Source organism: Parasteatoda tepidariorum, chromosome 8 (genome assembly GCF_043381705.1).
Source record: "Parasteatoda tepidariorum isolate YZ-2023 chromosome 8, CAS_Ptep_4.0, whole genome shotgun sequence".
Classification (NCBI taxonomy): Eukaryota; Metazoa; Arthropoda; class Arachnida; order Araneae; family Theridiidae; genus Parasteatoda; species Parasteatoda tepidariorum.
In genome coordinates, this window is record NC_092211.1 from 48,180,949 (window position 1) to 48,204,673 (window position 23,725).

The 23,725-nt window shown below is 30.6% G+C and overlaps 1 protein-coding gene across 1 annotated transcript in view; it reads right to left on the reverse strand.

Moving 5' to 3' along the window:
- LOC107452961 (cell adhesion molecule Dscam1) overlaps positions 1–23,426 on the reverse strand; it is a 92,967-nt gene extending 69,541 nt beyond the window's left edge. The window contains exons 1-2 of the mRNA XM_043045027.2: positions 23,261–23,426; positions 1,749–2,069 (exon numbers count right to left, since the gene is read on the reverse strand). Coding sequence (XP_042900961.1) covers positions 1,749–2,069; positions 23,261–23,312 — 373 coding nt within the window. The 5' untranslated portion in view covers positions 23,313–23,426. The remainder of the gene's footprint in view (positions 1–1,748; positions 2,070–23,260) is intronic.
- Positions 23,427–23,725: the final 299 nt, after the last annotated feature.

Here is a 23,725-nt window from a genome sequence, read left to right on the forward strand (position 1 = left end):
GCACGTGACATGTTTGAATTACTCAGCTAAAGAACAAGGAAAACTGGTATAGCATGCGTATTCAACTAACAGATTAGTGCAATCAATCAGAATAGCTCAATGTGGTCGGCAGACCATGTATAAGAAAACAAGTGTCTGCCAAAGTTGATAGTTGCAAACATCTGAGGAGGGAGATGAATCACGGGGATCAACGTGCAAATCAATCTTCTTCCTTTCAATTACTACTACTATTTAGACAAAGTGTAGGCGTCCCCTTGGCTGCATTCCTGTATGTTACTCTTTATTTTAAAAGACAGGGTATAGGCCGCATAGGGAAATATTCCAAGTTGAAAATATGCAAAATTGATAGATCGCTTCTTTCTGCGATCATGACACGTTACCAGGATTTAAGAGAGCTTGAATATCATATTAGTGTCAGGGCTGCACAAGAATTGCAGCTTAAAAAAATAAAATAAATATAAAGATATGGACCAAAAACGAGTGAAAAGAATCATTAAACGCTTAAACACGTGCAATCACTACTATTTCCAATGCAAGGACATCAAAAAGTGACATTGTGCGAGCCTTTTTACGACCACGACTGGTATGAGTCTTAAAATCTAAAGATTTACTAATGTTTCGTATAGCTGCCTGAACAATACATAACTTCATGCTTTTCCTGGACTGCTAACACCGCTATTGGGCTGTTAATAAGCGTAAACATGTTACTGGTCTATTGAGGTCCGTTTACCTTTGTAGCCTGGTGGATGGACGTGCATAGGCACTGTGACATCCTCTTGAACTCATGAACATTATATGTCAAAAGGGGGGATTGAACTAACGGATGCTTGATTAGTTGACGTGACATGACATCTAGATGTGTCTCAGATACATGATAAATACGTAAGTGTCCCAGTCTATAAAAAGCAACTTTAGATTTTAGATTTGTGGAATGTCATTAGATTCATGTTGAGAATTGTCCTCAGCATGCCTTCAAAACTCATTCGAGTTCATGCCTTGTCGTGTCGGGACACTTCTGCATGATTGCGTGGGTCATACTTTATGTTTGGCTAGCGTACTGGTTTCTTTTTTTTTCTTTTTTCTTTGGTTCTTTGGTTTCGAAGTTTTAATTTTGACTGTAACATTCTTCATGTTCTTGAAACTATGAATGTACAAAAGGTTATCAGAAGAAGAACTTGAATTTTTGTTGTAACGACACCATCAGATTGATATGCATACATTTTCTTACATTTAGTTCCTTTTTACGATGATCATGAATATATTTAGAAACATCGTAAGACCATTCGTTACAGTGAAAAAATTATATTTATCTATTAGGGCAATTACAAGGTTTTTTCTCCCACATATGCATGAAATGAATAAGTGAATTTGTCAAAAAGATTATTTTGTCAATATGTATTTAAGATTGAAATATCTTAATATTAATTATATTATTATATATTATCAAGAACACATAAATATATAATTTTTCGTATACATAATTTAACTTTCTTATTCAAATTTTAAATTTTAACATTTCTTTTGGCATGGAATTGCCCATTATAATATTTATGACTATATTCAAAATTAAATTAGATGTTGTCATTGTGCAAGTTGTGGAATACGGTAGAAAAACTAATTTAGCCATTTATGCATTATTTAAGAATAAATGTACTTAAATTAACGCAAATATACGAACACGGAATAGTAACCACTGTAAAAAATAAAAGTCACATGAGTTGAAGATGGAGGGTGGTTAGATTTATTACCTGCTCTAACTTGAACGTCCCTGCTTCCTATAGTTCCAACCGTATTGGAAGCTTCACATCTGTATGTAGCAGCGTGAACGTCAGCCCGGTAATCTTCTGCAGCAAAAGGTAGAAAAACAAGAGATCCATCGTGGCGAACATGACGAAGGCCAGGAAGATCGTGGATAAGCTCTCCATCATTCTTGACCCATGTCACGAGAGGTCTAGATCTGCCTTCTGTTAAACAAGATATGACAGTTCCGCTCGAATTAGAAAAAACCACTCGGTTTGGCGGCTCAATAACAAATGATGGACTTTTGGTGAGTGGATCTGTTGATAAACCTGTAAAAAATAAATAGCTTTTGACATATCAAATATGTCTGATTAGAATTTTAGTTATATAGTTTTGAAAAACTTACTATTCAATTTAAATTATTAAAGACTGTATTTTAAGGCATTTTCAAATTTAATTGGTCAGAAAAATATTTACTTAGTATTCAGTTTTAAATTGACAATCGATATAACGAACTGCACCGCACCATCAGGATTAAAATTAGTTAAACAGAATTTAACCTAAATTAAAGTAAACCTAAACTCAAATGTAAATCAACTCATGGAAATTTTCCATAGTGATTAAACGATTAACAAACATCAATAATTAGATTAGTCACTTCTAGGAACTTTTTGTAAACTAAAGAATCAGCGATCACAGAGTCATGCATCTGAATGTTCCAAAAATATTTTCCGTATAAGGACATTTTACAAGGCCTGACTTTATAACACACTCAGATCATAATTAAGTTTTTAATTTTTTTTAACAAGTACTTTTTTTGAAACATTTAAAATAACCCACTTGACATAATTGTAATTATCATTCCTTTAAAGGTAAATTTTCATTAATCTAAATTACTGTTCACATGAGGGTAGCAAAACATTTTATGAGAGTTTCTTCTTGATTTGATACATATTGTCACATATTTTTCACAACTGACACTTCAATTTTGATAACAATTAAATTTATCTATGTAGCAAAAAAGTATTTGAAACAACCTGATATACAACCTGATTGATACAACCTGATGAATGTGTTTTTTTACAAATTGAACTCGTTCGGCATCACATGTCATGAAAATGACGCTAATTGACCATGAGAGGACACTAATTGTTTGACACACTAATTGCTTCCTCGACTACGGAATTAAATTTTCTCAGAAGCTGGAACCCCATAATTTTAAGGAAAACCTTCCATAACGTGACTATTAATCCCCATTCATTTCTGGAATTTTCTTTTTCCTGATCTAACACATAGGCTAATGTTTTTTCATCAGGAAAGTAAAAATGTTTTCATTAAATCAGATCAGAAATGTGCCACACTCGTTGTCAACATCATTTAACAATGGTAAGAAAGAAATGTAAAACTAATAAAGTATAAAACTTTGCAGAAAAACTAACTAGAGGCAATTAATAATTTGCGAAAAAGGTGCATAATTTTTTTTCACTATTGAAATATTAAAGGTATGAATAAAGCTAATTAAAATATGTACAAAATTTTGCTAACTAAAACCGAACAATGCATCAACTATCTTTCTTAAAAACAGAAACTTACTTTACTTGGGCTGCAATCTATCAAATTATTTCAATATTATCAAAAGAGCCGTGGTGGCTCAGGGGATAGAGCGTTCGACTTTCAATGAGGTGAACCGGGTTCTAACCCCAGGGATGACTGGCCGATACGAGTTCCACATCCACTCGCACCGGCCGCATAGCTGATGTAAAATATCCTCAGTGGTAGACGGATCCTGGGTGAGAGTCCCTTTGCCTTTAGGCTACCCGTTGAAAGTTTTTGGGTTTCTCCAATCCATGTAAAAAAATGTGGGTTAGTTTTATCAAAAAGTCATCCGCGAGGGCACATTTCACCCAATACTTGATCCAGGAGTTTCCTTGTCTTCTGGACTAAGTTCAAAATTTCATGTTACTTTAGAGTTGAACATTAGTAGTCGTAAACTCAAAATTGGATCAACTGTTCAACGATGGATACAAAATATAATGTAAAATATTATCAAAAGTAAAACTTTTTAACATGTGTTCTGTCTGTCAAATTAAAAACGTATGCTCAAAACCAATATAAGACAATTAATTAAACTCAATTAATTAAGAATACACTAAAATTCTTAGAAAAAGCAACTTTAATAACAAAACAAAAAAAAATCCAGTTTAAATTTTAGGAAAAAACATTAGAAAAATAATCCAACATTAAAAATAAATTGTAAACACAGCTATTTGTATCATTAACACAGAGAAGTTTTATTCTTGCATACACCTTCGACTATCAACAAACGTGAAGCAATCTATATCTTTTTTACCATATATCACAAATCTAAACCATATATTTAGAGTGACATTCTCCATTCATTCAAATGTAGTTAAAGACACTTCACGATTACTGTGCGGTAACATTAAAAAACCAAAAACGTTACCAACTGACTTCAATTGCTATATAGGAATAACGGTTCCCTATGCTCTTTCTACTGAATGTTTGAATAACATTGAGCCTATGGAAAACACTGTAAAAAATTCCGGAACAAATTACGGAACAAATTAAAATGACTTTTCGTAATTTTCGCGTCGAATCATATTTGTTTAATTAGGGCGATTCCGTGATATTACGGTTATCATTAATGTAAAAATTACCGTTTAGCAGATTTTATTTGTTTCGTCCCAGTAAAAATTATTTTTAAGTTAAAAAGAAGCAGCAAAAATATAAGTATTTATTTCAGGAATTTGATTCGAAACTTTTTACAGTGTAAGAAATGGGACTTTTTGCATATCTGGTTTTATTGGAAAAGACTCAATACCGAAAAGTGTAAACTGCATATTTAATATTCGGAATCCAGTAATGAAATATTTCTTACTTAAGATTTTATTTCTCTTTCTTTAAGAAAAAACTTTTTTGCTAATACGTTTTTCAACGCATTAATCAAATGGTAAACTCTTTTCAAGGATCGACATTTTATGCAACTCTTCGGAAACAAATAACAAAAAAATGAAGAATCAATGATTTAAAAAAATGAACAACACTTTTTTTTTAGTTAAACATTTAAATTATTACGTGACTCTTAGAGAAAGAATAACTTCAGGAAGCAAAACATCATCCAGGAAAATAAATATTTCAAAAATAAATCCTTCTTGCTCAAGGAAAAAAATAATACTTAAATTTTCTTAAAATAATTCCTTTTCAAAATTCATTTCAGTAAATCACGTTCTTTAAGAGCAAATGCTTGTATTTTGATTAAGAGACTGCAAGAAACTTTAAATTACAGTTAAAAAGTGATCTTCCATATTAACGTATTATTATCCCCCTTTTCTTCTTGTTATTGGTTTTACAAAAAGAAACATAACTCTCATTTTTGGTGTTTCAGAAATATTTGAACTGTATTCACTGCTCTCAGACAGTAGTTTTGTCACAAAATCATGTGATTTTGAAAAACGTAAACTCTCAAGCATTTAACGAAACTGCCTTTTAATTTGTTCGTCTGCATTATGGGACTTTTGTGTTGTTTCTAGACTAATTGGTAATTAATCTAGTAAATATAGTTTGTACGATGAAATTAAATTCTTATTTTATATTTTTTTAAACCTATCCTGTTAACCGCGACAAAAGTGTTTTTATTTGAAAAAAATGAACTTCTTTTTTTAAAGAAAATGTTAAATAATGCAATAAAATCTAATAGTTTGCTATTTCAAAAATTCTGCTAAATGTCTGATCGAAAATGAAATATATTGTAATTGAATTGATGAGAAAAAAATAATTTCAACTTTTGAATTACATTAAATAAAATTACTCTGAAATCCTATTATAAAAAGAATAAACTATTCATTGTTACTAAATAAGTAATTTTAAAAGAGAACTAATTTATTTTTAATGGTCTTAAATTATTTATTTAAGTTTGATTTGCATAGTTTTTGTCAACTATACCTAAGACGTCTGCATAAGGGGAGGAGAACAAAGAAAAATATTCTTGGAAACATTTCAAATATATGTCTAGTTTAATTTATTTGCTTATTTTGAAAATTGGAAAAATTCCTAATGGCATATCGGGATTTTTTCAAATAATATCAATAACTAAATTAATGTTACTAAACAAAATTTTTTTGTAACGATATTTAAACTCTTATGAATAAAACACAGTATAATATCATTTTGATTTAATTAATAAATATGGGGAAGGTACCAATTGAGGACATTCTAAGAGCTGCTCTCTATTATGTGTTCTGATAATCCATGGACGCGAAAACTACAACAAAAATGCATTAATATTCTCTGCAATTCTATTGCTCTTTCGATTTTGTACAAAATTATTTTTTTTATTTTTAAAATCTTACGATTAATATATTTATAATTACCGAGATATTATTGAATTTGCAAAAATATAAGAATATATTGGCCAGGATCCAATATTTTCAACTGCCCATCTGACTTGATCTACAGCAACCATTTTTTCCAAGGTGCGGCTAACCTCCTATTTCGAGAACCAAGAATTCAAGCACGTCGAGAAAAATATGTTTATCGAATGATTTTTTGCATCTGATTTCATGACTTAGTTAGCAATAATTAATTAGCATACTTGATGCCAACATTTTAGACCGTTAAGATTGGCGCTTAGTCCGTGAAATCCGATCATTAGAACGAAAGTTATTTCGGATGAAACTTTCTTATGTTTAATACAGTTAACCATTCCACACTGTAATTATTATGTTAGGGTAGTGCAGAGATATTGGTTTTCACTATTCGATAATTCAAATGGTGAAAATAGTAAAATATTACAATCAAATATAAGAAAATAGAAAAAAAGTATAATTCTGAAGACAAAACAGACACATGTTCATTTGAGCTCTACATAATCATTTTTTAGTCTGGGGAGAATATAATAAAATGCTAATTTAAGAAGCTCCTACGAAATTCAATAACCTAATTAAATATATTCCTTATTGGCATCCAGACGCTTTAATTTCTGTAAAACTTAATTTAACTTCATTTATTTTGAAAACAAAGTTATCAAAACTGTTTTATAATAATTTCTTCGATCCAACTATTTTTATGAATTTGTAATTGTTTTTAAAAATACTGTCTTCTAACCGAACCAGCTGTAACAGTTTAATGAATCTAATAACCGTTTAGCGAAATTTAATTAAGTGTTCCGCGAAGACTAGCGACATTGGGTTTGAGAATTTTACTTAATTAAGCTTTAGATACTAAATTCAGAAATTCTGTGTTTGGCATAAAGGAACCTCTCTAAAGAATAGAGTACCTTTTGAGTTGTTCAGGAATGTTGCGTAAGCATCGAAAATGTTTATTAATTAATACAGCAATCAGTATTTTCATGATCAAACAGCTTTTAAAAGGAAAGTATACGCATAATGATTCTTCGCTCATTAAAGATCAAAAGAAAGTTTAATGAAGCATTCTGTGGGAATATAATGATACTTCCCTACTTTATTTAGAATAATTATTGTTCATTAATTCTGTGAGCTATTAGTTTTTGTTTTCTTATTTGATGGTATTACGATTACTGTAATTTTATTTTTAATGCAATTTAGTTTTCATATTATTTTATTTGCACAAATTATCTTCTTTTTTGTTTTGTTAATATAGTTTCACATCACTATGTAAATTCGACGAAATATCAGTAATCGAACATATTGTCTAAATTAAATATTCATCTACTTGATAGACTTTAAATGTTTGGAAATAATACAATATTGGAATTTTCATTCTAAAATTACCATAAAATAACTGGCAGCAGTCTGTGCATCTAATTAACTGCAAAGTTTAAAGTAAAGAACATTTTTCACCTTTACGGTTTTGAAACCATTTATAACTGTTACAGATAATAATAAACTTGATAGACTTTAAATGTTTGGAAATAATGCACTGTTAGAATTTCCATTCTAAAATTGCGATAAAATAAACGGCAGCAGTCTGTGCATCCAATTAACTGTAAAGTTCACATCAAAGAACATTTCTTACCTTTACGGTTTTGAAACCATTTATAGCTGTTACAGATAAAAATCCATTACTATACGTTACATACGTTGCATACAATATATTATCAATATAAAACTATACGGTTTCTCAACCATTTGCAACTAGCATGATTTTAAAACAGTAAAAAATAAATTTAACTGGACTTTAGAGCTAAGCTTCTCATTAGGTGAAGGGCATATGACTTAGGTAGTGGTTGATTTGTGTTTTATCAAATGAACCATGGAATAGGGTTTAATTAGCTTATCTGGTTGCTTCACCTATCGTAACAGATGGGAAATTTTATACTTTATTGCGTCAAACAGCCTTTGGTGCTGCAATCAATGTGCGAGAATATCGTTTTCTTATAATCCAGAGTCACACACAAATGAGCAAAAGCAGGACACTGGAAACTTCATATATATGGAATGGAATGGAAAACTACCTTTCTAAGTAACTAAAAAATGTGACAACAACTGTGAACCACGGTATTACTGCAAAGACTATGGTATGTCATACTTTTTGTTCTGTAGCATTTTCTGGTAAAATGGATTTTAGGTAAAAGCACAAACAGCCTGAGAGCCGGTTCTTTTGCGGGTATGAGATTTGTTGGAAAGGAAGCTTTAAGTATAGTAGTAACAAAATCAATTCAAAGACTTATTATTGATTCCATTTTCTAAAAATATGGTCCTATATGAGGCCGCTGCCTGAGTAATTGATTAGAGATATAGTTTTGGGAAAACTGTAAATTGCTTAAGAAATGTGAATGAAGCTTAATATAGATATATGTACCTTGATGGCTCAGGGGATAGAGCATTTGCCTTCGAATGAGGTGAACTGGGTTCGAATCCCAATGATGACAGGTCGATAAGAATTATGCATCCGGTTTGCACCGACCACAGTGCTGATGTAAAATATCCTCAGTGGGAGAAAGATCATGGGTTAAAGTCCCTTTGCCGTCAGGCTAACCGACGGTGGTTTACATGGTTTTTCTCTACATGTAATGCAAATGCCAGTTAGTGCCATCAAAAAATCTGCCACAAACGCAAATTTCTCCCAATAATTGATCTAGGAGTTCCCCTTTCTTCTGGTTTGGGTTAAAAATTATAAGGCTACGGCGTTGAACATTAGTAATTGTTCAACGAGGGTAATAAAATAAAAATGAAATAATATGGATAAATGATGATGACACCTTTTTCGAGGTGAGCTGCGGTATGGACAATTTAGAACTTACTGTGGGGTGGAGGCAAAAGAGGATAAAACTTAAACTTTACGATCTAGACAAGTGACATATTGTTTAAATGCATTTTTTTACGCTGAATCGAATAAAGTCTCACCCAAGTGGATACAATTATTATATCAAAGGTAATAAAAGTATTTATGGATAAATAGTACAGAAAATTTCTATACACACAAACAACGTTTTAAATCATTTAAATTTTTTTATGCTTAATCAAATGAAATAAAACCAAGTCAAATGAGAGCATACCAAATTTTATATTTTATTTTATTTTAAAACCGTATTTGAACAGTCGACCCGGTTGTTTGGGTTTACGACTACTAATATTCAACGCCGTAGCCTTATAATTTTGAACTTAATTCAGAAGACTGCTTGATCATGTATTGATAGAAATTTGCTTTTCGCGGAGGTCTTTATGGTGGAACTAAGTCACATTTGCGTTACATGGAGAGAAAAAACACGAAAACCTCCCACAGCTAACCTGACTACAAATGGACTCTAACCCATGATCTGTCCACTACTAAGGGTATTTTACGTCAGCTGTGGTCGGTGCAAGCCGGATGTGGAATTCGTATCCTCCTGCCATCGCTGGGAACCGAACCCGGTTCAACTGATTGGAAGGCGAATGCTCTATCTCTTGAGCCATCACGGCTCTTACTTTTTTATTAACAATTTCAGAAATATTTAAAAGCTTTTTTTAACTCAGTAACTTCTCATTGTTTTATTTTGTACTGAATCTAATAAATATTTACGCTAATAAGACGAACAGTTTAAAAGCAACTTAAATTGTATTTTAAAATTACTTATTCGACATATACATATTAAAATTTTGACATAGCTATGTAACCAATTAAAGTATTAAATCTCGTGCACAATTTTGTTTGCATAGATAGAAATGTAGATATTTAAATAACTGAAAGTGCCTTCCCTACATTAAACCCTTTTAAATCTTTTGACATCAAAATTATTAATTCTATTAATTTGGTTTCAAACTCATTCTATTAGGAGTAAATTAAAACAAATGTTCAACTGCGTTACTTATTTATACAGCAATGTTAAACTCGTTACTAAACATTTGTAAAAAACGGTACTTTTTCATCAATAAAAATGCTTATAATATTTGAATTACTAATTGTTTTATCAATTTTCTTGAAGTTCCATTTTATTCTGCTTTCTGAGTTTTAAAAAAAATCATCGGGAAAAACATTTCATTAACCTTAAGTCGATACATCGAAGACAAAACCAGATAGTAGGATGTAAACTAAAGGAAAGTGAAAAAGGAGCCAAGAGCATTAGTGAAACTATAAGCCCAATTACACAAAAAGGTACTTATCATAAACATAACTGCAACCATTAACTGATTTTTATTTTCTACTTTATCGATACTTCTGGCCTGAGGCTAGTAATTGAAGTTGTTGTTTCAAAACATATTAATAGTTCAAATTAAGATATTAAATTTTTTCTGAAACTGTTACTTTGGAATTGATATTTTTTTTTTACTTGGTTTTATCTGATTTGATTAAACCTAAAAAATTCCATAAGATCTAGAATTTTGTTTCTCTGCACAGAAATGTGTTGTTGTATTTACTCATAAAATTTTTTAAGTTAATCTATAAGTTGTATTGGCAAGAATGAGGGTTTATTCGATTCAGTGTAAGCCCAGCCTTGCAAAACTCTCTCCTCCCTAAATAAATTCCAGATTGAAACTGCAGCTGAATTCATTGGAAGATGTTTACTTCAGATACTAATGTTAGGTTCAAATCAGATATTTGAGACAATTTAAAACATTCCAATAACTATATTTGTATTCAAATACTCAGGTAAAAGTCTTAAACTTTAGAGCAATATTAGAAAAGAAGTTGGATAAATAATCATAGGTCTGTGAACTGATTTTGTTTGGCTATACTTAAAACTTCTTTTTCAGCTAATGTCATTCTTGTCTAGTTTTCGATAATACAGTTAATGATCTAAAGAAGTGTGTTTCAGTTTCTTGCTGCTTTAAGGTCAAGTCAAATATATACCACACATGTGTTCGTTTTCTTATTTACTACTCACATGTCATACTCACAGAAATATATACTCATATTCACAGAAATAAATACCTTTGTAGTTCATACTCTTAGTACTACTAGATTTATGCGGCAAAAGTCTAAGGAAATGTTTTTTTTTCGAAATTTTCAAATGACTTATGACCTTTGATACAAAAATCCACTGAAAATATTTGCATCTTAACAGCTAGTGTGAACGTAGTAGAATATTAAATAACGACTAGTGCCATGATTCACTTGATTCGCAAAAAGGATTGTCCCTAGTAATTTCATGTGCTCTTCATAAAATTTCAGACAATCTACAGTTTCCTCAGTTCTAAAAAAATGCTTTATTGTTTTACCTAAAGAATATATCCTGAAAATTTCAGTAAAATCACAAAAGTAAAGCATCCAATTCTGCCTGACTCTAAAAGAAATTGTTTCTTAAGCAAGCACCGCTAACATGCAAGATAGGAGTTTTAGTTCAAATATAAGTTTCGTATTAGTTGAAAATATTTGAATATGAAGCATTCAGCAACAAGCATATTTATTATTCCTATCCTATTAACATCTATGCCTATTACTCCTTATAAGTTAGGTGAAAATGTTAATCTTATATTCAAAATGTTATTGTAAGGTTTTTTTTTAATAATGTGGTAAACGTTTGAAAAAACGTTTTCCACATTATCTAACGAAAACACATAATAAGATATTTAAATTCCCATTTTTACATCACTAGATATTTAAAATTTCAAGAATGTTAATATTTATACCGGCAGGCTGGAACCTTAATATTTATAATCTACAGGTAAATTTACATAAATAAAAATAATGACGCAATAGTGTCATTAAACAAACACTGTCTAGAGTAAATTTTTAAAAAAACTCTTCTTAAAATGTTATTATTTTATTAGTTTTAAGAAATCTCGTATACTTAAGTTTTAAATTTCTTTTAAAAAATGCATCAAAATATTTAAATTTACGTAATTATTTTTTATCTCTCTCAGTGAAATATTCATTTTAGTAAACTTAAAGAATCTTGAGGCATTGAGTATAAAACAGATAAATATATTTTACTTTTTTTTTTAAACTAAAACTCTTCATGAACTTATAAAGTAATATTAACGGCGAGTGAGAGTCAATATTTGAGAATGAAGCGAAACAACAAATTGCACCAAACTTGGCGGTTAAAATGAGATTATTTCGCTGTGAGGGACTGCAAAGCAAACTGAAACTTCGATTTCTTAGTTTAAAAACTGGGACACGTCCAAATATGCTCCGAACACTAAAAGCGGAAATTTTATAACAGTTATTGCTCGTTAAATGACTGAAGACATTAAATAATCATTAATAGTTGAAAAAGTTTGCTGAAAAATGGAAATGGATGTAATTAAGGATTTTGAAAGCAGAAGAATGTTTAAATTTTTCTTTGTGTACAGAGGCTGATTAAAAATTGCTGGCCAAATTTTAAGGGTATATTAAATTGATGTAAAAAATTTAAAAAACCAGGCGCGTTCGAAAAGGCAGCGTAAAGGAGAATATCTCATGACTTGTATCCCCGATATACCTCATCATTTTGCATCAAGTCTTGCTCGAAATGCTGTCCTTTGTGCCTCAGAGCATTCGGAGACATATCTGGTTTCAGTATGATTGAGTATCGGTACATAGTAGTTCAAATATTAAAAATTCCCTGAGTGCTACTTATCAACTATAGATAGGATCCTGGTCATCATGATCACGTGTTTTGTCTTCTTCGAGTATGGTTTCTTTGGTTTTTTTTTCTTTTCTGTGGAGTCACTTATAAGGCAGTAATGACGTTGACAGATGGATGTGCAGGACATGGCTGGTTTTCGCTCCGATGTTAAACGATCTATTCAACGTGATGTTAAGCTAGTAATATGGCTGATGGTTGTCTTGTTAGCATTTGCTATGACACATGATTTGATAAATAGCTTGGTCTATGCTGATCGGTGAATTTGTCAATCAAGTGCTGATCTGTCAATCTTATTAGCGACAGAACGGGAGTTCGAGTTCTAGTGTTGACAGCACAATATTTCCTCCATTCCCCTTAACACATGAAGAGTATCCAGTGTCCTGCACTCCCCTATTTTGGACCCTTTGCTTTTGGAATACGATGCTCTCATTCATGCATAGATGCAAGTAATTCACCTTAAAGCTGCTGAACTATCTCCATAGTCCAGTTAAAATCCTTTTACAAGTTTTTGAAACTATGTTAATTGTAAATTGGTTAAAAAACTGTATAGTTTTATATTCATTATTTTTTAAACCTCACTAGATGCAAACGGTTTTAATACCGAAATGGTAAAAAATTTTATTTGCTGTAAATTTTCCAGTTAATTGGATGAACATACCGCTGGTTATTTTACCATAATTTCAGAATGAGAATTTTAATGGTGTATCAATAAAATAAAACTACAGAAATTTACAGTTAAACTACATTGTAATCTGTCAAAGGGGGCATTTTTTCTGCTAACAATTAAAATCTGTAACCATTGATACAGATTTTATCTGTTGGTTTCACATTTTTTTAGCTTTTCACACGTGGAGAAAAAAAGCCTCTGTATCAAAGAGGCAGCAAATAATTTAATACATTGAAACTAATGAAGATAGGCTTGTATGGAAGTCAAGGAGTTTGCTTAATACTAGGAAGGTCTTGGGTTCGAATCTCGCTTTGAAAACTCTGAACTTAGCGATGGAAGAAACTAACAATTGTACGACAATTTTTTCAAACGTGATTGTTTTCGATACTTCAAAATTTGCTGAAAGTCACGCAAAAAATGGAATACTTAATAAACATTTGATATATGTTTAACTATGCAAACCAGGGAGTATACAGCTTTTTTCAGATCAAATTTCTTTGCAGTACTTACTGTACCTGACCTATCGGAATTGTCTGATGATTATAGAAACTTTCTGTAGTGTTTTGTTACAAGAAAATTTTGATTACTTGCTCTTTCCGTAGTTTATGTAAAATCTCTGACAATTTTGTTGACACGGATGTTTCATATTATAACAGATTTTTTTTTATAGTTAAGCTTTATACTTCTAAATGACTTTCTTTTAATCATCATTCAGTTTTTCTTCTTCGAAATTTCTATCTTAAATAAATTAATACAAATCCGAAACTAATTCGTTGAATTGGCGAGTCCAGGTTTTGCTGTAAAGAATAATTTATTAGTCCCCTTTAACGATATCACTTTTCATCTCATCGAGAAAAAATGCGCTCTTTTTAAGACTTAAAAGCATTCTCTGATCTTCAGAAAATTTTATTAGCTTTTATCTAACTACCAACGCTTAGTTTTGGCATCAAAGCGAAAGAAGTATCCTTAATGGAAATAAATTTAAGAATGTTTTAGGAAGCGGCGTCTTAATCAAGGGTTTCAATAAGAAAAGTAAACAACTTTGTGAAATAGGAGAAAACTTTGCTTCATTTTATTTGAAATAAGAAATATATATANGCTAATCTTGGGATATATATAGATATATATATATATATATTTATAGCGCTTATAGTGCAATTCTCTACTGATATTTTGAGCTAGTAAAAATACCAAAACATGGTAAAATTGAGATCCATTTTATGTAACCAGCAAATGAATACTAATTTTTGGTGCGCCGTGGATCGGAACATAGAATATTCTCTCCATAATATTGAAAGGCAAAAAAACTATTTCCCGAAATTTTACTTGTTTACTATTTAAAGTATTATTATTTTAAAACAAATACTTATAAAATCTAATATCTTAAACACAATTGCATTTATCTTTAATACAATTTAATCTTTAGTTATGATGCAAATTTATTATGCATTTTAGCGAAAAACAATACTGTGATTCATTGAAAAGAATCCTGATATTTAAATGATTTTTTTTAATATCTATGTATTAAAAATTCATTTGTTTTTTTAGTTTTTAATTTTTAATTTGAATTAAATTTAAAATAGCTCCTGAAATGAATCTTATAAAAAGCTAAATTCTGAAAAACAATAATGTAATACTTTTCTTCGGACACATATGAAAATACCGGGTGGATACACATGAAAATAATAATCGATTGATAATTATTACTGTTTTCATCAAATTTACTTGAATATATGTTAAATTTACTTAGTTTATTTTGCTTTTGGGAATATTATTCTATTGTGTTTATTTTGTTTTTCATTTGAGATGTATCAAAAAAGTTTTTTAAATATCAGGATTAATCAAATCACAATTAAAGAAATTTGTGTGACAGAAATCGTCCCAGTAATACCTATGCACTGTAAGAAATTTTGGATCATTCTACGGTATAAAGTATTAGTACTTTAGTTGCATCATCCGTAATCTTCATTTTATCATAAAATATTATGCCATTTTTTTTATTTAATTCGAATAATTAAGTGATTTTATGATTATTGAAACTCTAAAAATTATGGTATATCAAATATTTTTGTTTCCTAACAAGTTTCCGTAAAATAGACTATAGGGTATTGTCACCCTGGGTGTTTGTACTTTTTACCATAATTTGTACAGTGGGTTGTAAAATTTTCAATCAAATTGTTTAAAAATAGAAAAGTTGTCTAGTCAGAGACCATTAAAAATAGTATTTAAAGCATTTAAGCAGCATATTTTGAATTTCATAATTGATACAGGCGTAAGTTACATTTTGATAATAATTTTCGAATTATATTTTTATGAAAATGTTCTAAAAAACCATACTTTTGTGTTATTTGTAAATAAAAAGTCTGCGTTTTGAAACATTTTTTGTTTATTTTGTTTTGAACAGTTTTGTTTCTCTCTTAATTCGTATTTCGTTTCGTTACGAATTTTAATATTATTGCATTGATCATCCATACAAAGAAAGAACATAAAAGCATAGACAGAAGGAATAAAAATGTTGTATAAACAGTATTGAAATAACAGGATAATCAACAGTATAGTTGAGAAAGAATAAGCAACAGTATTGAAAACGACTGTTATCATCTGTAAATTTAGAACAGACTAATGCTAATTGTAATTTCAATGCAATCCAACGTTAACATTTGTAAATTTATTACGAACCAACATTAGCACTCAGATTTATGTAAGTATATCATATTGTATAATGATTAAAAGAGAATCCAAAAAGAGGGATAAAGGGTATTAAATCGAACACAGCAATTCTAATCAGAAAATGAATTTAATTTACAAATACAGAAAAAGACAAAAATGTAAATTAACAATTAGAACATTAAATCAAATTTGAAAAGTGCCTAAAGCAGCTAAAACCAAATTCTCTTTATTATAATTAAGATATTTAAAAAAAATTAAAGCAGGTAAAAGCAATAAAAAGCAGTAAAATAAAAGATATGTGTTAGCAAGACAGCACTTCATCAGGGGACACACTGCCTGCAAACACATAGGAGCCTTTCTGTTGTCAGTGGAAAAACCAAAACTGACAGTGACCCAAGGCCCCATAATGGATAGACAAATAAGGGAAAATCATTACAAGAATTGAAAAGCACAGAAAAATAATTAACCAGCAAACACAACTTAAAATTACAAGTAGTAAGACTTAAAAATGAAACGTCCACTAATAGATAAAAATAGTTACAGTTAGAATAACCAAATCAAAATCTAATGTAAATTGCCAAATCAGTAAGAATATATTATAAATAAATCAAGTGCTGGTCCCTATTTGAAAATCTTGAAAAATGAAACAAAAAGATATTCAATGAGCAATTTTTATTTAAGTGCTGCCATCTGCTTTGGAAAATAAATCCTAGATTTCACCGCATAGGCCTATTTATGTGGGCTTCAATATCGGCCGAACTATTTGAAAGTGGTTAAAATATTTTAAATTAAAACATCATAATTATAGTAATTAAAAGGAAAATTATTATTCTCTAAGGTAATCCTAAAAGTCCATATACCTGAAAGAAATCTGTTTTATTATTACAAATAAATTTAAACCTAAGAATTTGACCATTGTTTATCGAAGAATTTGACTATTGACCTAAGAATTTGAATTGAATACAGCAAATGCACTTCAATAATTACAAATTGAAACTAGCTTCGATATTCAAAACATAAAATGTAATTTTGAAATATTGATTATATACTAGGAAAATATCAAGGTTTGCGTTTTAACAAAATCTTGGTATTTTGCTATATCATTTCCTGTAATCATCTATGTAATCATCATGTAATCTATATCATCCCTGTGAGAATTCGATTGGAATAATATTTAAACACAATTATCGCTACAAATGCTATCTAGTTTAAACAAACTAAGATTAGCATGTAAAATAATAACTTACAGTGACATTTTAACAAAATATTAGTAGTAGTATTATAAAAGAAACTTAAATTGAGAAAGTTTGATTCCACCAACTCGTCATATTATTACATTTCCACACACACATAGATAATTCATTTTTAGTAAACTGTGATAGAAGATTATCAACTATCTGTTAAGGGTGCGGTCAACATCTTATCGCGCATTGCCATATCTCAAATGTCACCACACCCACAGCCATTGTTTCGCTAAATAACTGCTACCTACTTTATTTTGAAGAGACAATGAATTATTTTCGGCTTCGGCGAAAATATTCAGTCATGTATTTGTAATTTGTGATATCAATAATTAATGAATTAGAAGAAATAAGTTTATTGAGAGAACAATGCATATTATAATACAGGGTAAGTCAAAATAAAAGTCCCAATTTCATGGAAGTGCTACGCAATATGTAACAAATATGTTTATTACTCAAAATTTTGCTTCTTGAAGTGGATTACCGCCCATGTGAACCTAGAGTTCAATGAAATAGCTGATTCCTTGGCTAAAAATGCCAGAGATCTCAATTAAAATTCAATCCCAACCACGTTGGCAGATGCAAATGCTTTTGCAAAGTCAAGACTATTCACACCTTTAAAAATCAAAGCCCACGATCAAATAACTAATCCTAACATCGATAGGAAGACAGCCACTACTCTCATCAGACTAAGAGCAAAACATCATAAAAACATGAAACTTTCTGCAGATGAGACTGGAAAATATCAAAACTGTGGAACTGACATCATATCATGTTTTTAACTGCCCTGCAGTCACTGCAGGCCTTCACCTCTTAAACTACCCCACAGAAGAGGATTTGTATTTATTTAATGCCATAGAAATAACAGAAACTATTCAAGCACACCATGAAATATGATTCAATAGAGGATACGACACCAGCCAACCAACTCAAAATTATAAATACCCACTATGTTAAAGTTTACATGCATGCAAAGGTAATTTATGGAATAGTCGCTCTCCAATTATCTCCAACGTCCTGCAATCCTGCAAAAGCAAAACAAACAGAAAAACACTTTTTCCACAATAACACATTATTACAAATGTGGATGGGTCGCATATCAACCACAGACAATGCACTCTCGCCTTGTAGCCAGCACGATCCCCAAATCTCACCCCATGCGATTTTTTGCGATGAGGTTCGTAGAAAATCGCTTGCTTGTGCTTCCACGTTCAAAAACATGACTGTTTTGAAACCTCTTGTCACGGCTGATATCGCGAGCATCGATAGCAACTTGAGACTTGATGCATGCCATGTAACTGTGATGCCGCAATTGGCATTACATATTTATTTCCTACCTTTAAAATATCTTTAATATTTAAGCTTATTTCATTAATCAAATTATACATTTAAAATAAATCAAAGAGTTAATTTTTTAAAGAAACATAAAATATTTTATTCCTTTCTTATCTCTCATTTTTTCTTCTTTCTTTTTTTTCTTTCTGCTTTTATGTTTTTTTAAGTAAAAATTTGATTCATTTAGCAAGAATTGATTTGATGAATAATTTAACAATGGCCACGTATAATATATAAATCAAAAGGAAAAGAAATACCTTAAAGGGATCGAATCATACACTCTCTCTAGAGAGTTCAAGTTAGCAAAATTATTAAAATTAAATTGTATTTAAACGGCTAGGACGGCTGGGACTGGTGTGCCCAAAGGGCACTCCTAGTAGCCACAAATTTGAAATTTAAAGTGAATGCAATCGTTCCCAGCGGACACAGGAGAAGCATGGGTAGGAGACCCAAGGTTGGTGATTTATTATAATATAACATAGCCAAAACATAGCCAACCCCGCAAAATGAATATGGGGTTTAAAAGTACCTTGGCGATCACGAGTCGCCAACAAATTTATGGAAATTATTACAACCATGCAACTGAAACATATTTGCGGTTAGAAATTTAAGAATCAAAAGTTATAAATAGATTTTTGTTTTCGATTAGGCGCGGCAGTGAATTAATGAGTCTGCATTAGTAATGAAATAAAAAGTATCCGTTGCATTGATCGATAAAAAAATTTATTATTTTATTTTGGCTTTAAAAGATTAACTCTAAATACATAATTTGATTTTAAATACATAATTTGATTAATAAAATAAGCGTAAGTATTAAAGACATTTTAAAAGGTGGGAAATAAGTATGTAATGACAATTCTGGCATCGCAGTAACAAAAAGAGCCTATATCGAATAATTTCGAGGAATACATTCAAAACTTGTATAGCCACCATATAACCTCTATACATAGCCTCTTTATGCATATACATTTTGAATAAATACATTTATCATACTTTGCGTTGAGCACCTATAAATTTGATTTACTCTGTATTTGATGCAATTTTTAAGAGTCAATTTTTTTATTTCTTTCATTGCACATTTTTTAAAAAGGAGTACTAGGACTTCTATAATTTTTAAATGATAAATTTCTTGTTAATAACGCGTATAAATATATTTACTACCAGACAAAATACTGTTTCTATGTTAAAATATGGCATATAAATTGGCTGTAGGGAAATAGGTTGTAGAAGTGGGAGAAAAAAAATTTTACGAATTTCATTTTCTTGCTTAGAAAAACTTTTAGTTAATTTAGAATTTATTCTGGCATTTTTCTTTTATATAAAATAGTTTAAATTTGCTCAAATTTATTTTCTCAAAATCATTATTTTTTAATTAATAACTTAGGCAAGTAAATTTTCTGGAAATTTTAAGTTTTTAGCTTCAAAAGAAATAATTTATGAACTAGACAAAATGCTCCATTTTATGTTGTACATGAACAAATGAATTTTACTGGTGTTAGGTTTTTTTATTGTGTAATATATATGCTTATGATAGTTCGTTTGAGTTCTAATCAAGAAATAATCAGATCACGGGCTCATGTGCAGCCATCTTTCTGGTCTCGGTTATTTGCTTGCTGTATGCTTTCACCAAACTTCTATCTGTAATCCTTGTTTTCTCGTGGCTGTCCGGATGACATTTTCACTATTTAGTCAAGGCTTTTGTCCTTCCGGGTAATTGTTTACCAGACTTTTTTCTTTTCTGGTGTTTGCCTATGTTCAGAGTATAAACCCAATTAGAACTTTGATTTTAACCAAATCCGTATTCGTGTGCTTACGAACTTTCTCTAATTTATTTTTCCATTTTTCCTTGACAACTGTACGTTTTTTATTTCATATCACTTTTGTTCCTTCTTATTCACGTCTGTCAAGTCTTAAAAATTGGTACATATTTTTGAAGCGCTTGAAAAATGTCGACTGTAATTTTCTATTTATATACTTTTGAAGTGAATGAAGTTTTTAATTAAGTAGTATTCAATGGTTATAATATTCACATCTGATAGTGCGTAAAACTCAATCGAGTCGGATGGTTTAAGACACTGGTTACAAAATCGAATAAAAAAGAAAGAATTAAAAAGAATTCTTTGCCCCTCTTACAGATATGCAGACTTTACATCATGGTGTCATGTTGGAAATAGAGCATTTTTAAAGTTCCTGTGGTATTTGGCTACACTCTCTTAGCAATCGTGTTTTTAGTCCTGGATTGTTATTAGGGGGAAACTGAGACTTGCTTACGCCCTCCCTAGAGTATCTTAAATACATTTATCCTTCCTTCTAATTTTCAGAACTGACCAATCCTGTACTGGTTGGCTAAGCTAGATATTTGCACTGTATATCGTATTCGATATTTTTAACTGCATTTAATATTTAAAAAAAATAACGGTGATTAGTTTCTAGTGATTACTTTCACGTTCCAAAAATGCTGGCCCTTATAAGGTAATACAGCCTCGTGTTACCGTCAATTTAAGAGAAATCAGAAGGACCTGCTTTCTTAAAAAGGAGAAAATAGAGCAATAAGACTTGATTCCTACACCTCTAACAGCTCTTTCAAATACACAGTTAAATGTCTAACCATCCATTATAACATGTTTGCAACAATTTATTGAAAGCATTTTCAACTCACAATTCTTCTCTGAAAGCAACCCAAAGACAGAAAATAACTTTCTTGAACGAGTTTAAGTAAACATCATAAAAGCTCATAAACATCCTTATTTGAAACCGCCTTATTATTAGTAACTGCCATATTTTAAGCCCTTAATTAATGAGAAGAGCACATATACCATTTAAAGAAGTTTTTCTTTAATGCTTTTACCAGCATTCCCACTCTGAGTGTTGCACGTAATCAGAGTGGTGTATTGGAACAAACAAATTGCTATATTTGCATTTTATAATTAATACAGGGTGCTTATCCAACAACATTCTATCATTCTACTTCATGTCGTAGTTATCTACATTAAACTTTATTTCAACTAGAAACGTGGGAATTATTATTACTTTAGTGGATTATTTTGAAGGATTAATTATTATTCGTATTTTAAAAATTTCTTAGGGTCATGGAATCCTAATGAATCCGTAATGTGTCTACCACTACAAAAATAACATTCCAATTTACTAGTATATAAGACGGGTTAACACGATTCTATGATGGGGTACCTTTTCATACATGAAGGTTGACATTGTCGATAACTACTATTAGCACAATCGTGACCTTCGGACATGATATGAACATGCCTACCTTGACGGAAACTCCCTCTTCGATATGAACACGCCTACCTTGACAGTAACGCCTACCTTGGCAGTAACGCCCTACTTCGATCTGAACTCGCCTACTTCTATGGATGGTCCACATTGAACAATTGACTTGCTACTGGAGACTGCGACATTATCCACCTCCTCACGCTGTTGCTACTCAGTCTCGATCACACGTCGGCTTACATACACTCGACTGCTAATAGCAACACAGGAGCAACAACGACCGTAAACCTAATACAATTCTCATGATCAGCGTTCAAAAGTACGGTGATCTTAATACAGCTCACCCAGCTTCTCACAAAACAGTAATAAATCAACTAGTGGTATCTGTTCATTGAATTCTATCGCAGCTATAAATCTGGTGGGGGAGTACTAAAGTGTGTCTACCACTACGAAAATACAATTCCAATTTACTAGTATATAAGACGTGTTAACTCGATTCTATGATGGGGTACCTTTTCATTTATGATGGTTGACTATCCCCACAAATCTTCTACTTTTTTCAACAAAATAATTTTAAATTTGTTATAAATGTGACATGCAGGCTCTCAAAACATAATTAATACGAAAAAGAGACTAAAACCAAATCTAATATCACATTATTTACCTTTATCTTATCACGTAATATCACATTATTTAACTTCGAAACTGCTGAAACTATTCAACAAATACCATTTAAATATAACAAATAAACCGTTTTATTGAAACCATTTAACAATAACAACTAACCAGAGGTTAAATCTTTCACTTTATAATTCACTTTATAATTATCTTTTATTTTTTTATCATCCAACATCATAAAGCACTAATTAACAACTTTATTCATAACCTATCAAACACTCAAGTGCATATTTTCCAATAAATTTATAAGAACACAAATTATTGTTTTTGACAGGAAAAAAACGTGTTCATTATCTATATCTTACAAATCGCAGTCGAGGAAAAGCGAATGTCAGAAACACTAAAACTTGCTTGGTTGCGGAAAGAAACGGAAAGGAGTCAAAAGACGATTATCATAAATACTTTCAATTTTTGACCTAAATTTAAATTAATTTTGATGTTCTGTACAACAACTTTCCTTAAATGTTATTTGCCAGATTTCTGTAGAGTTTAATATTTTCTCCTTTAAATATTAGTGTGTGACCCCTATTTTTGAGCAAAAAAGCATACATGCGATTGGGATCTCGAAGCAAATTTTCGAGGTCCATATTAAGGTTGGTCTTTAAGGAACACCCTTTGTGCAGCAAAGAACTGGGAAATGAAAGGTTTCATTGAAAATTTCAGTTCATTTCTTTGGAAAACAAAAATGAAAGAAAAAGAAATGCTTACCTAATTTGGCAACGATGACTAATGTTATCACATGAAGATATATCATTTTCATCGTTTATATTATTATTACACGTCAATGTTCTTTAATTTTAAAATTCTAAAAGTTTTTATCATGATTGGATAGTGGCTTCTCCTTCAATCCAAAACTTCAATTTGAATAGATATTTGTGCGGCCTGTTTAATGTTTATCAAGTGTAAATTGTTGATATAAATATAAAACATTGGCGTCAAATTAATACTATGCTATGAATTTTTAAAAAAAAGTTATATTTTTCTGTAAGCAGTCATACTTTTAAAACTTGTTCAAAATAGTACTGAGAAATTCAATGCTTTTTAACAGCAAATAATAAACAAATATATTTCGGTTAACCGGCTTCAAAAATCTTATAAATCTCTGCATAAGTCGAATATTTTTAAAACAACACAAAAGTTAAAATGTTTGAAATTGTTGTTTTTTTCGTGTCC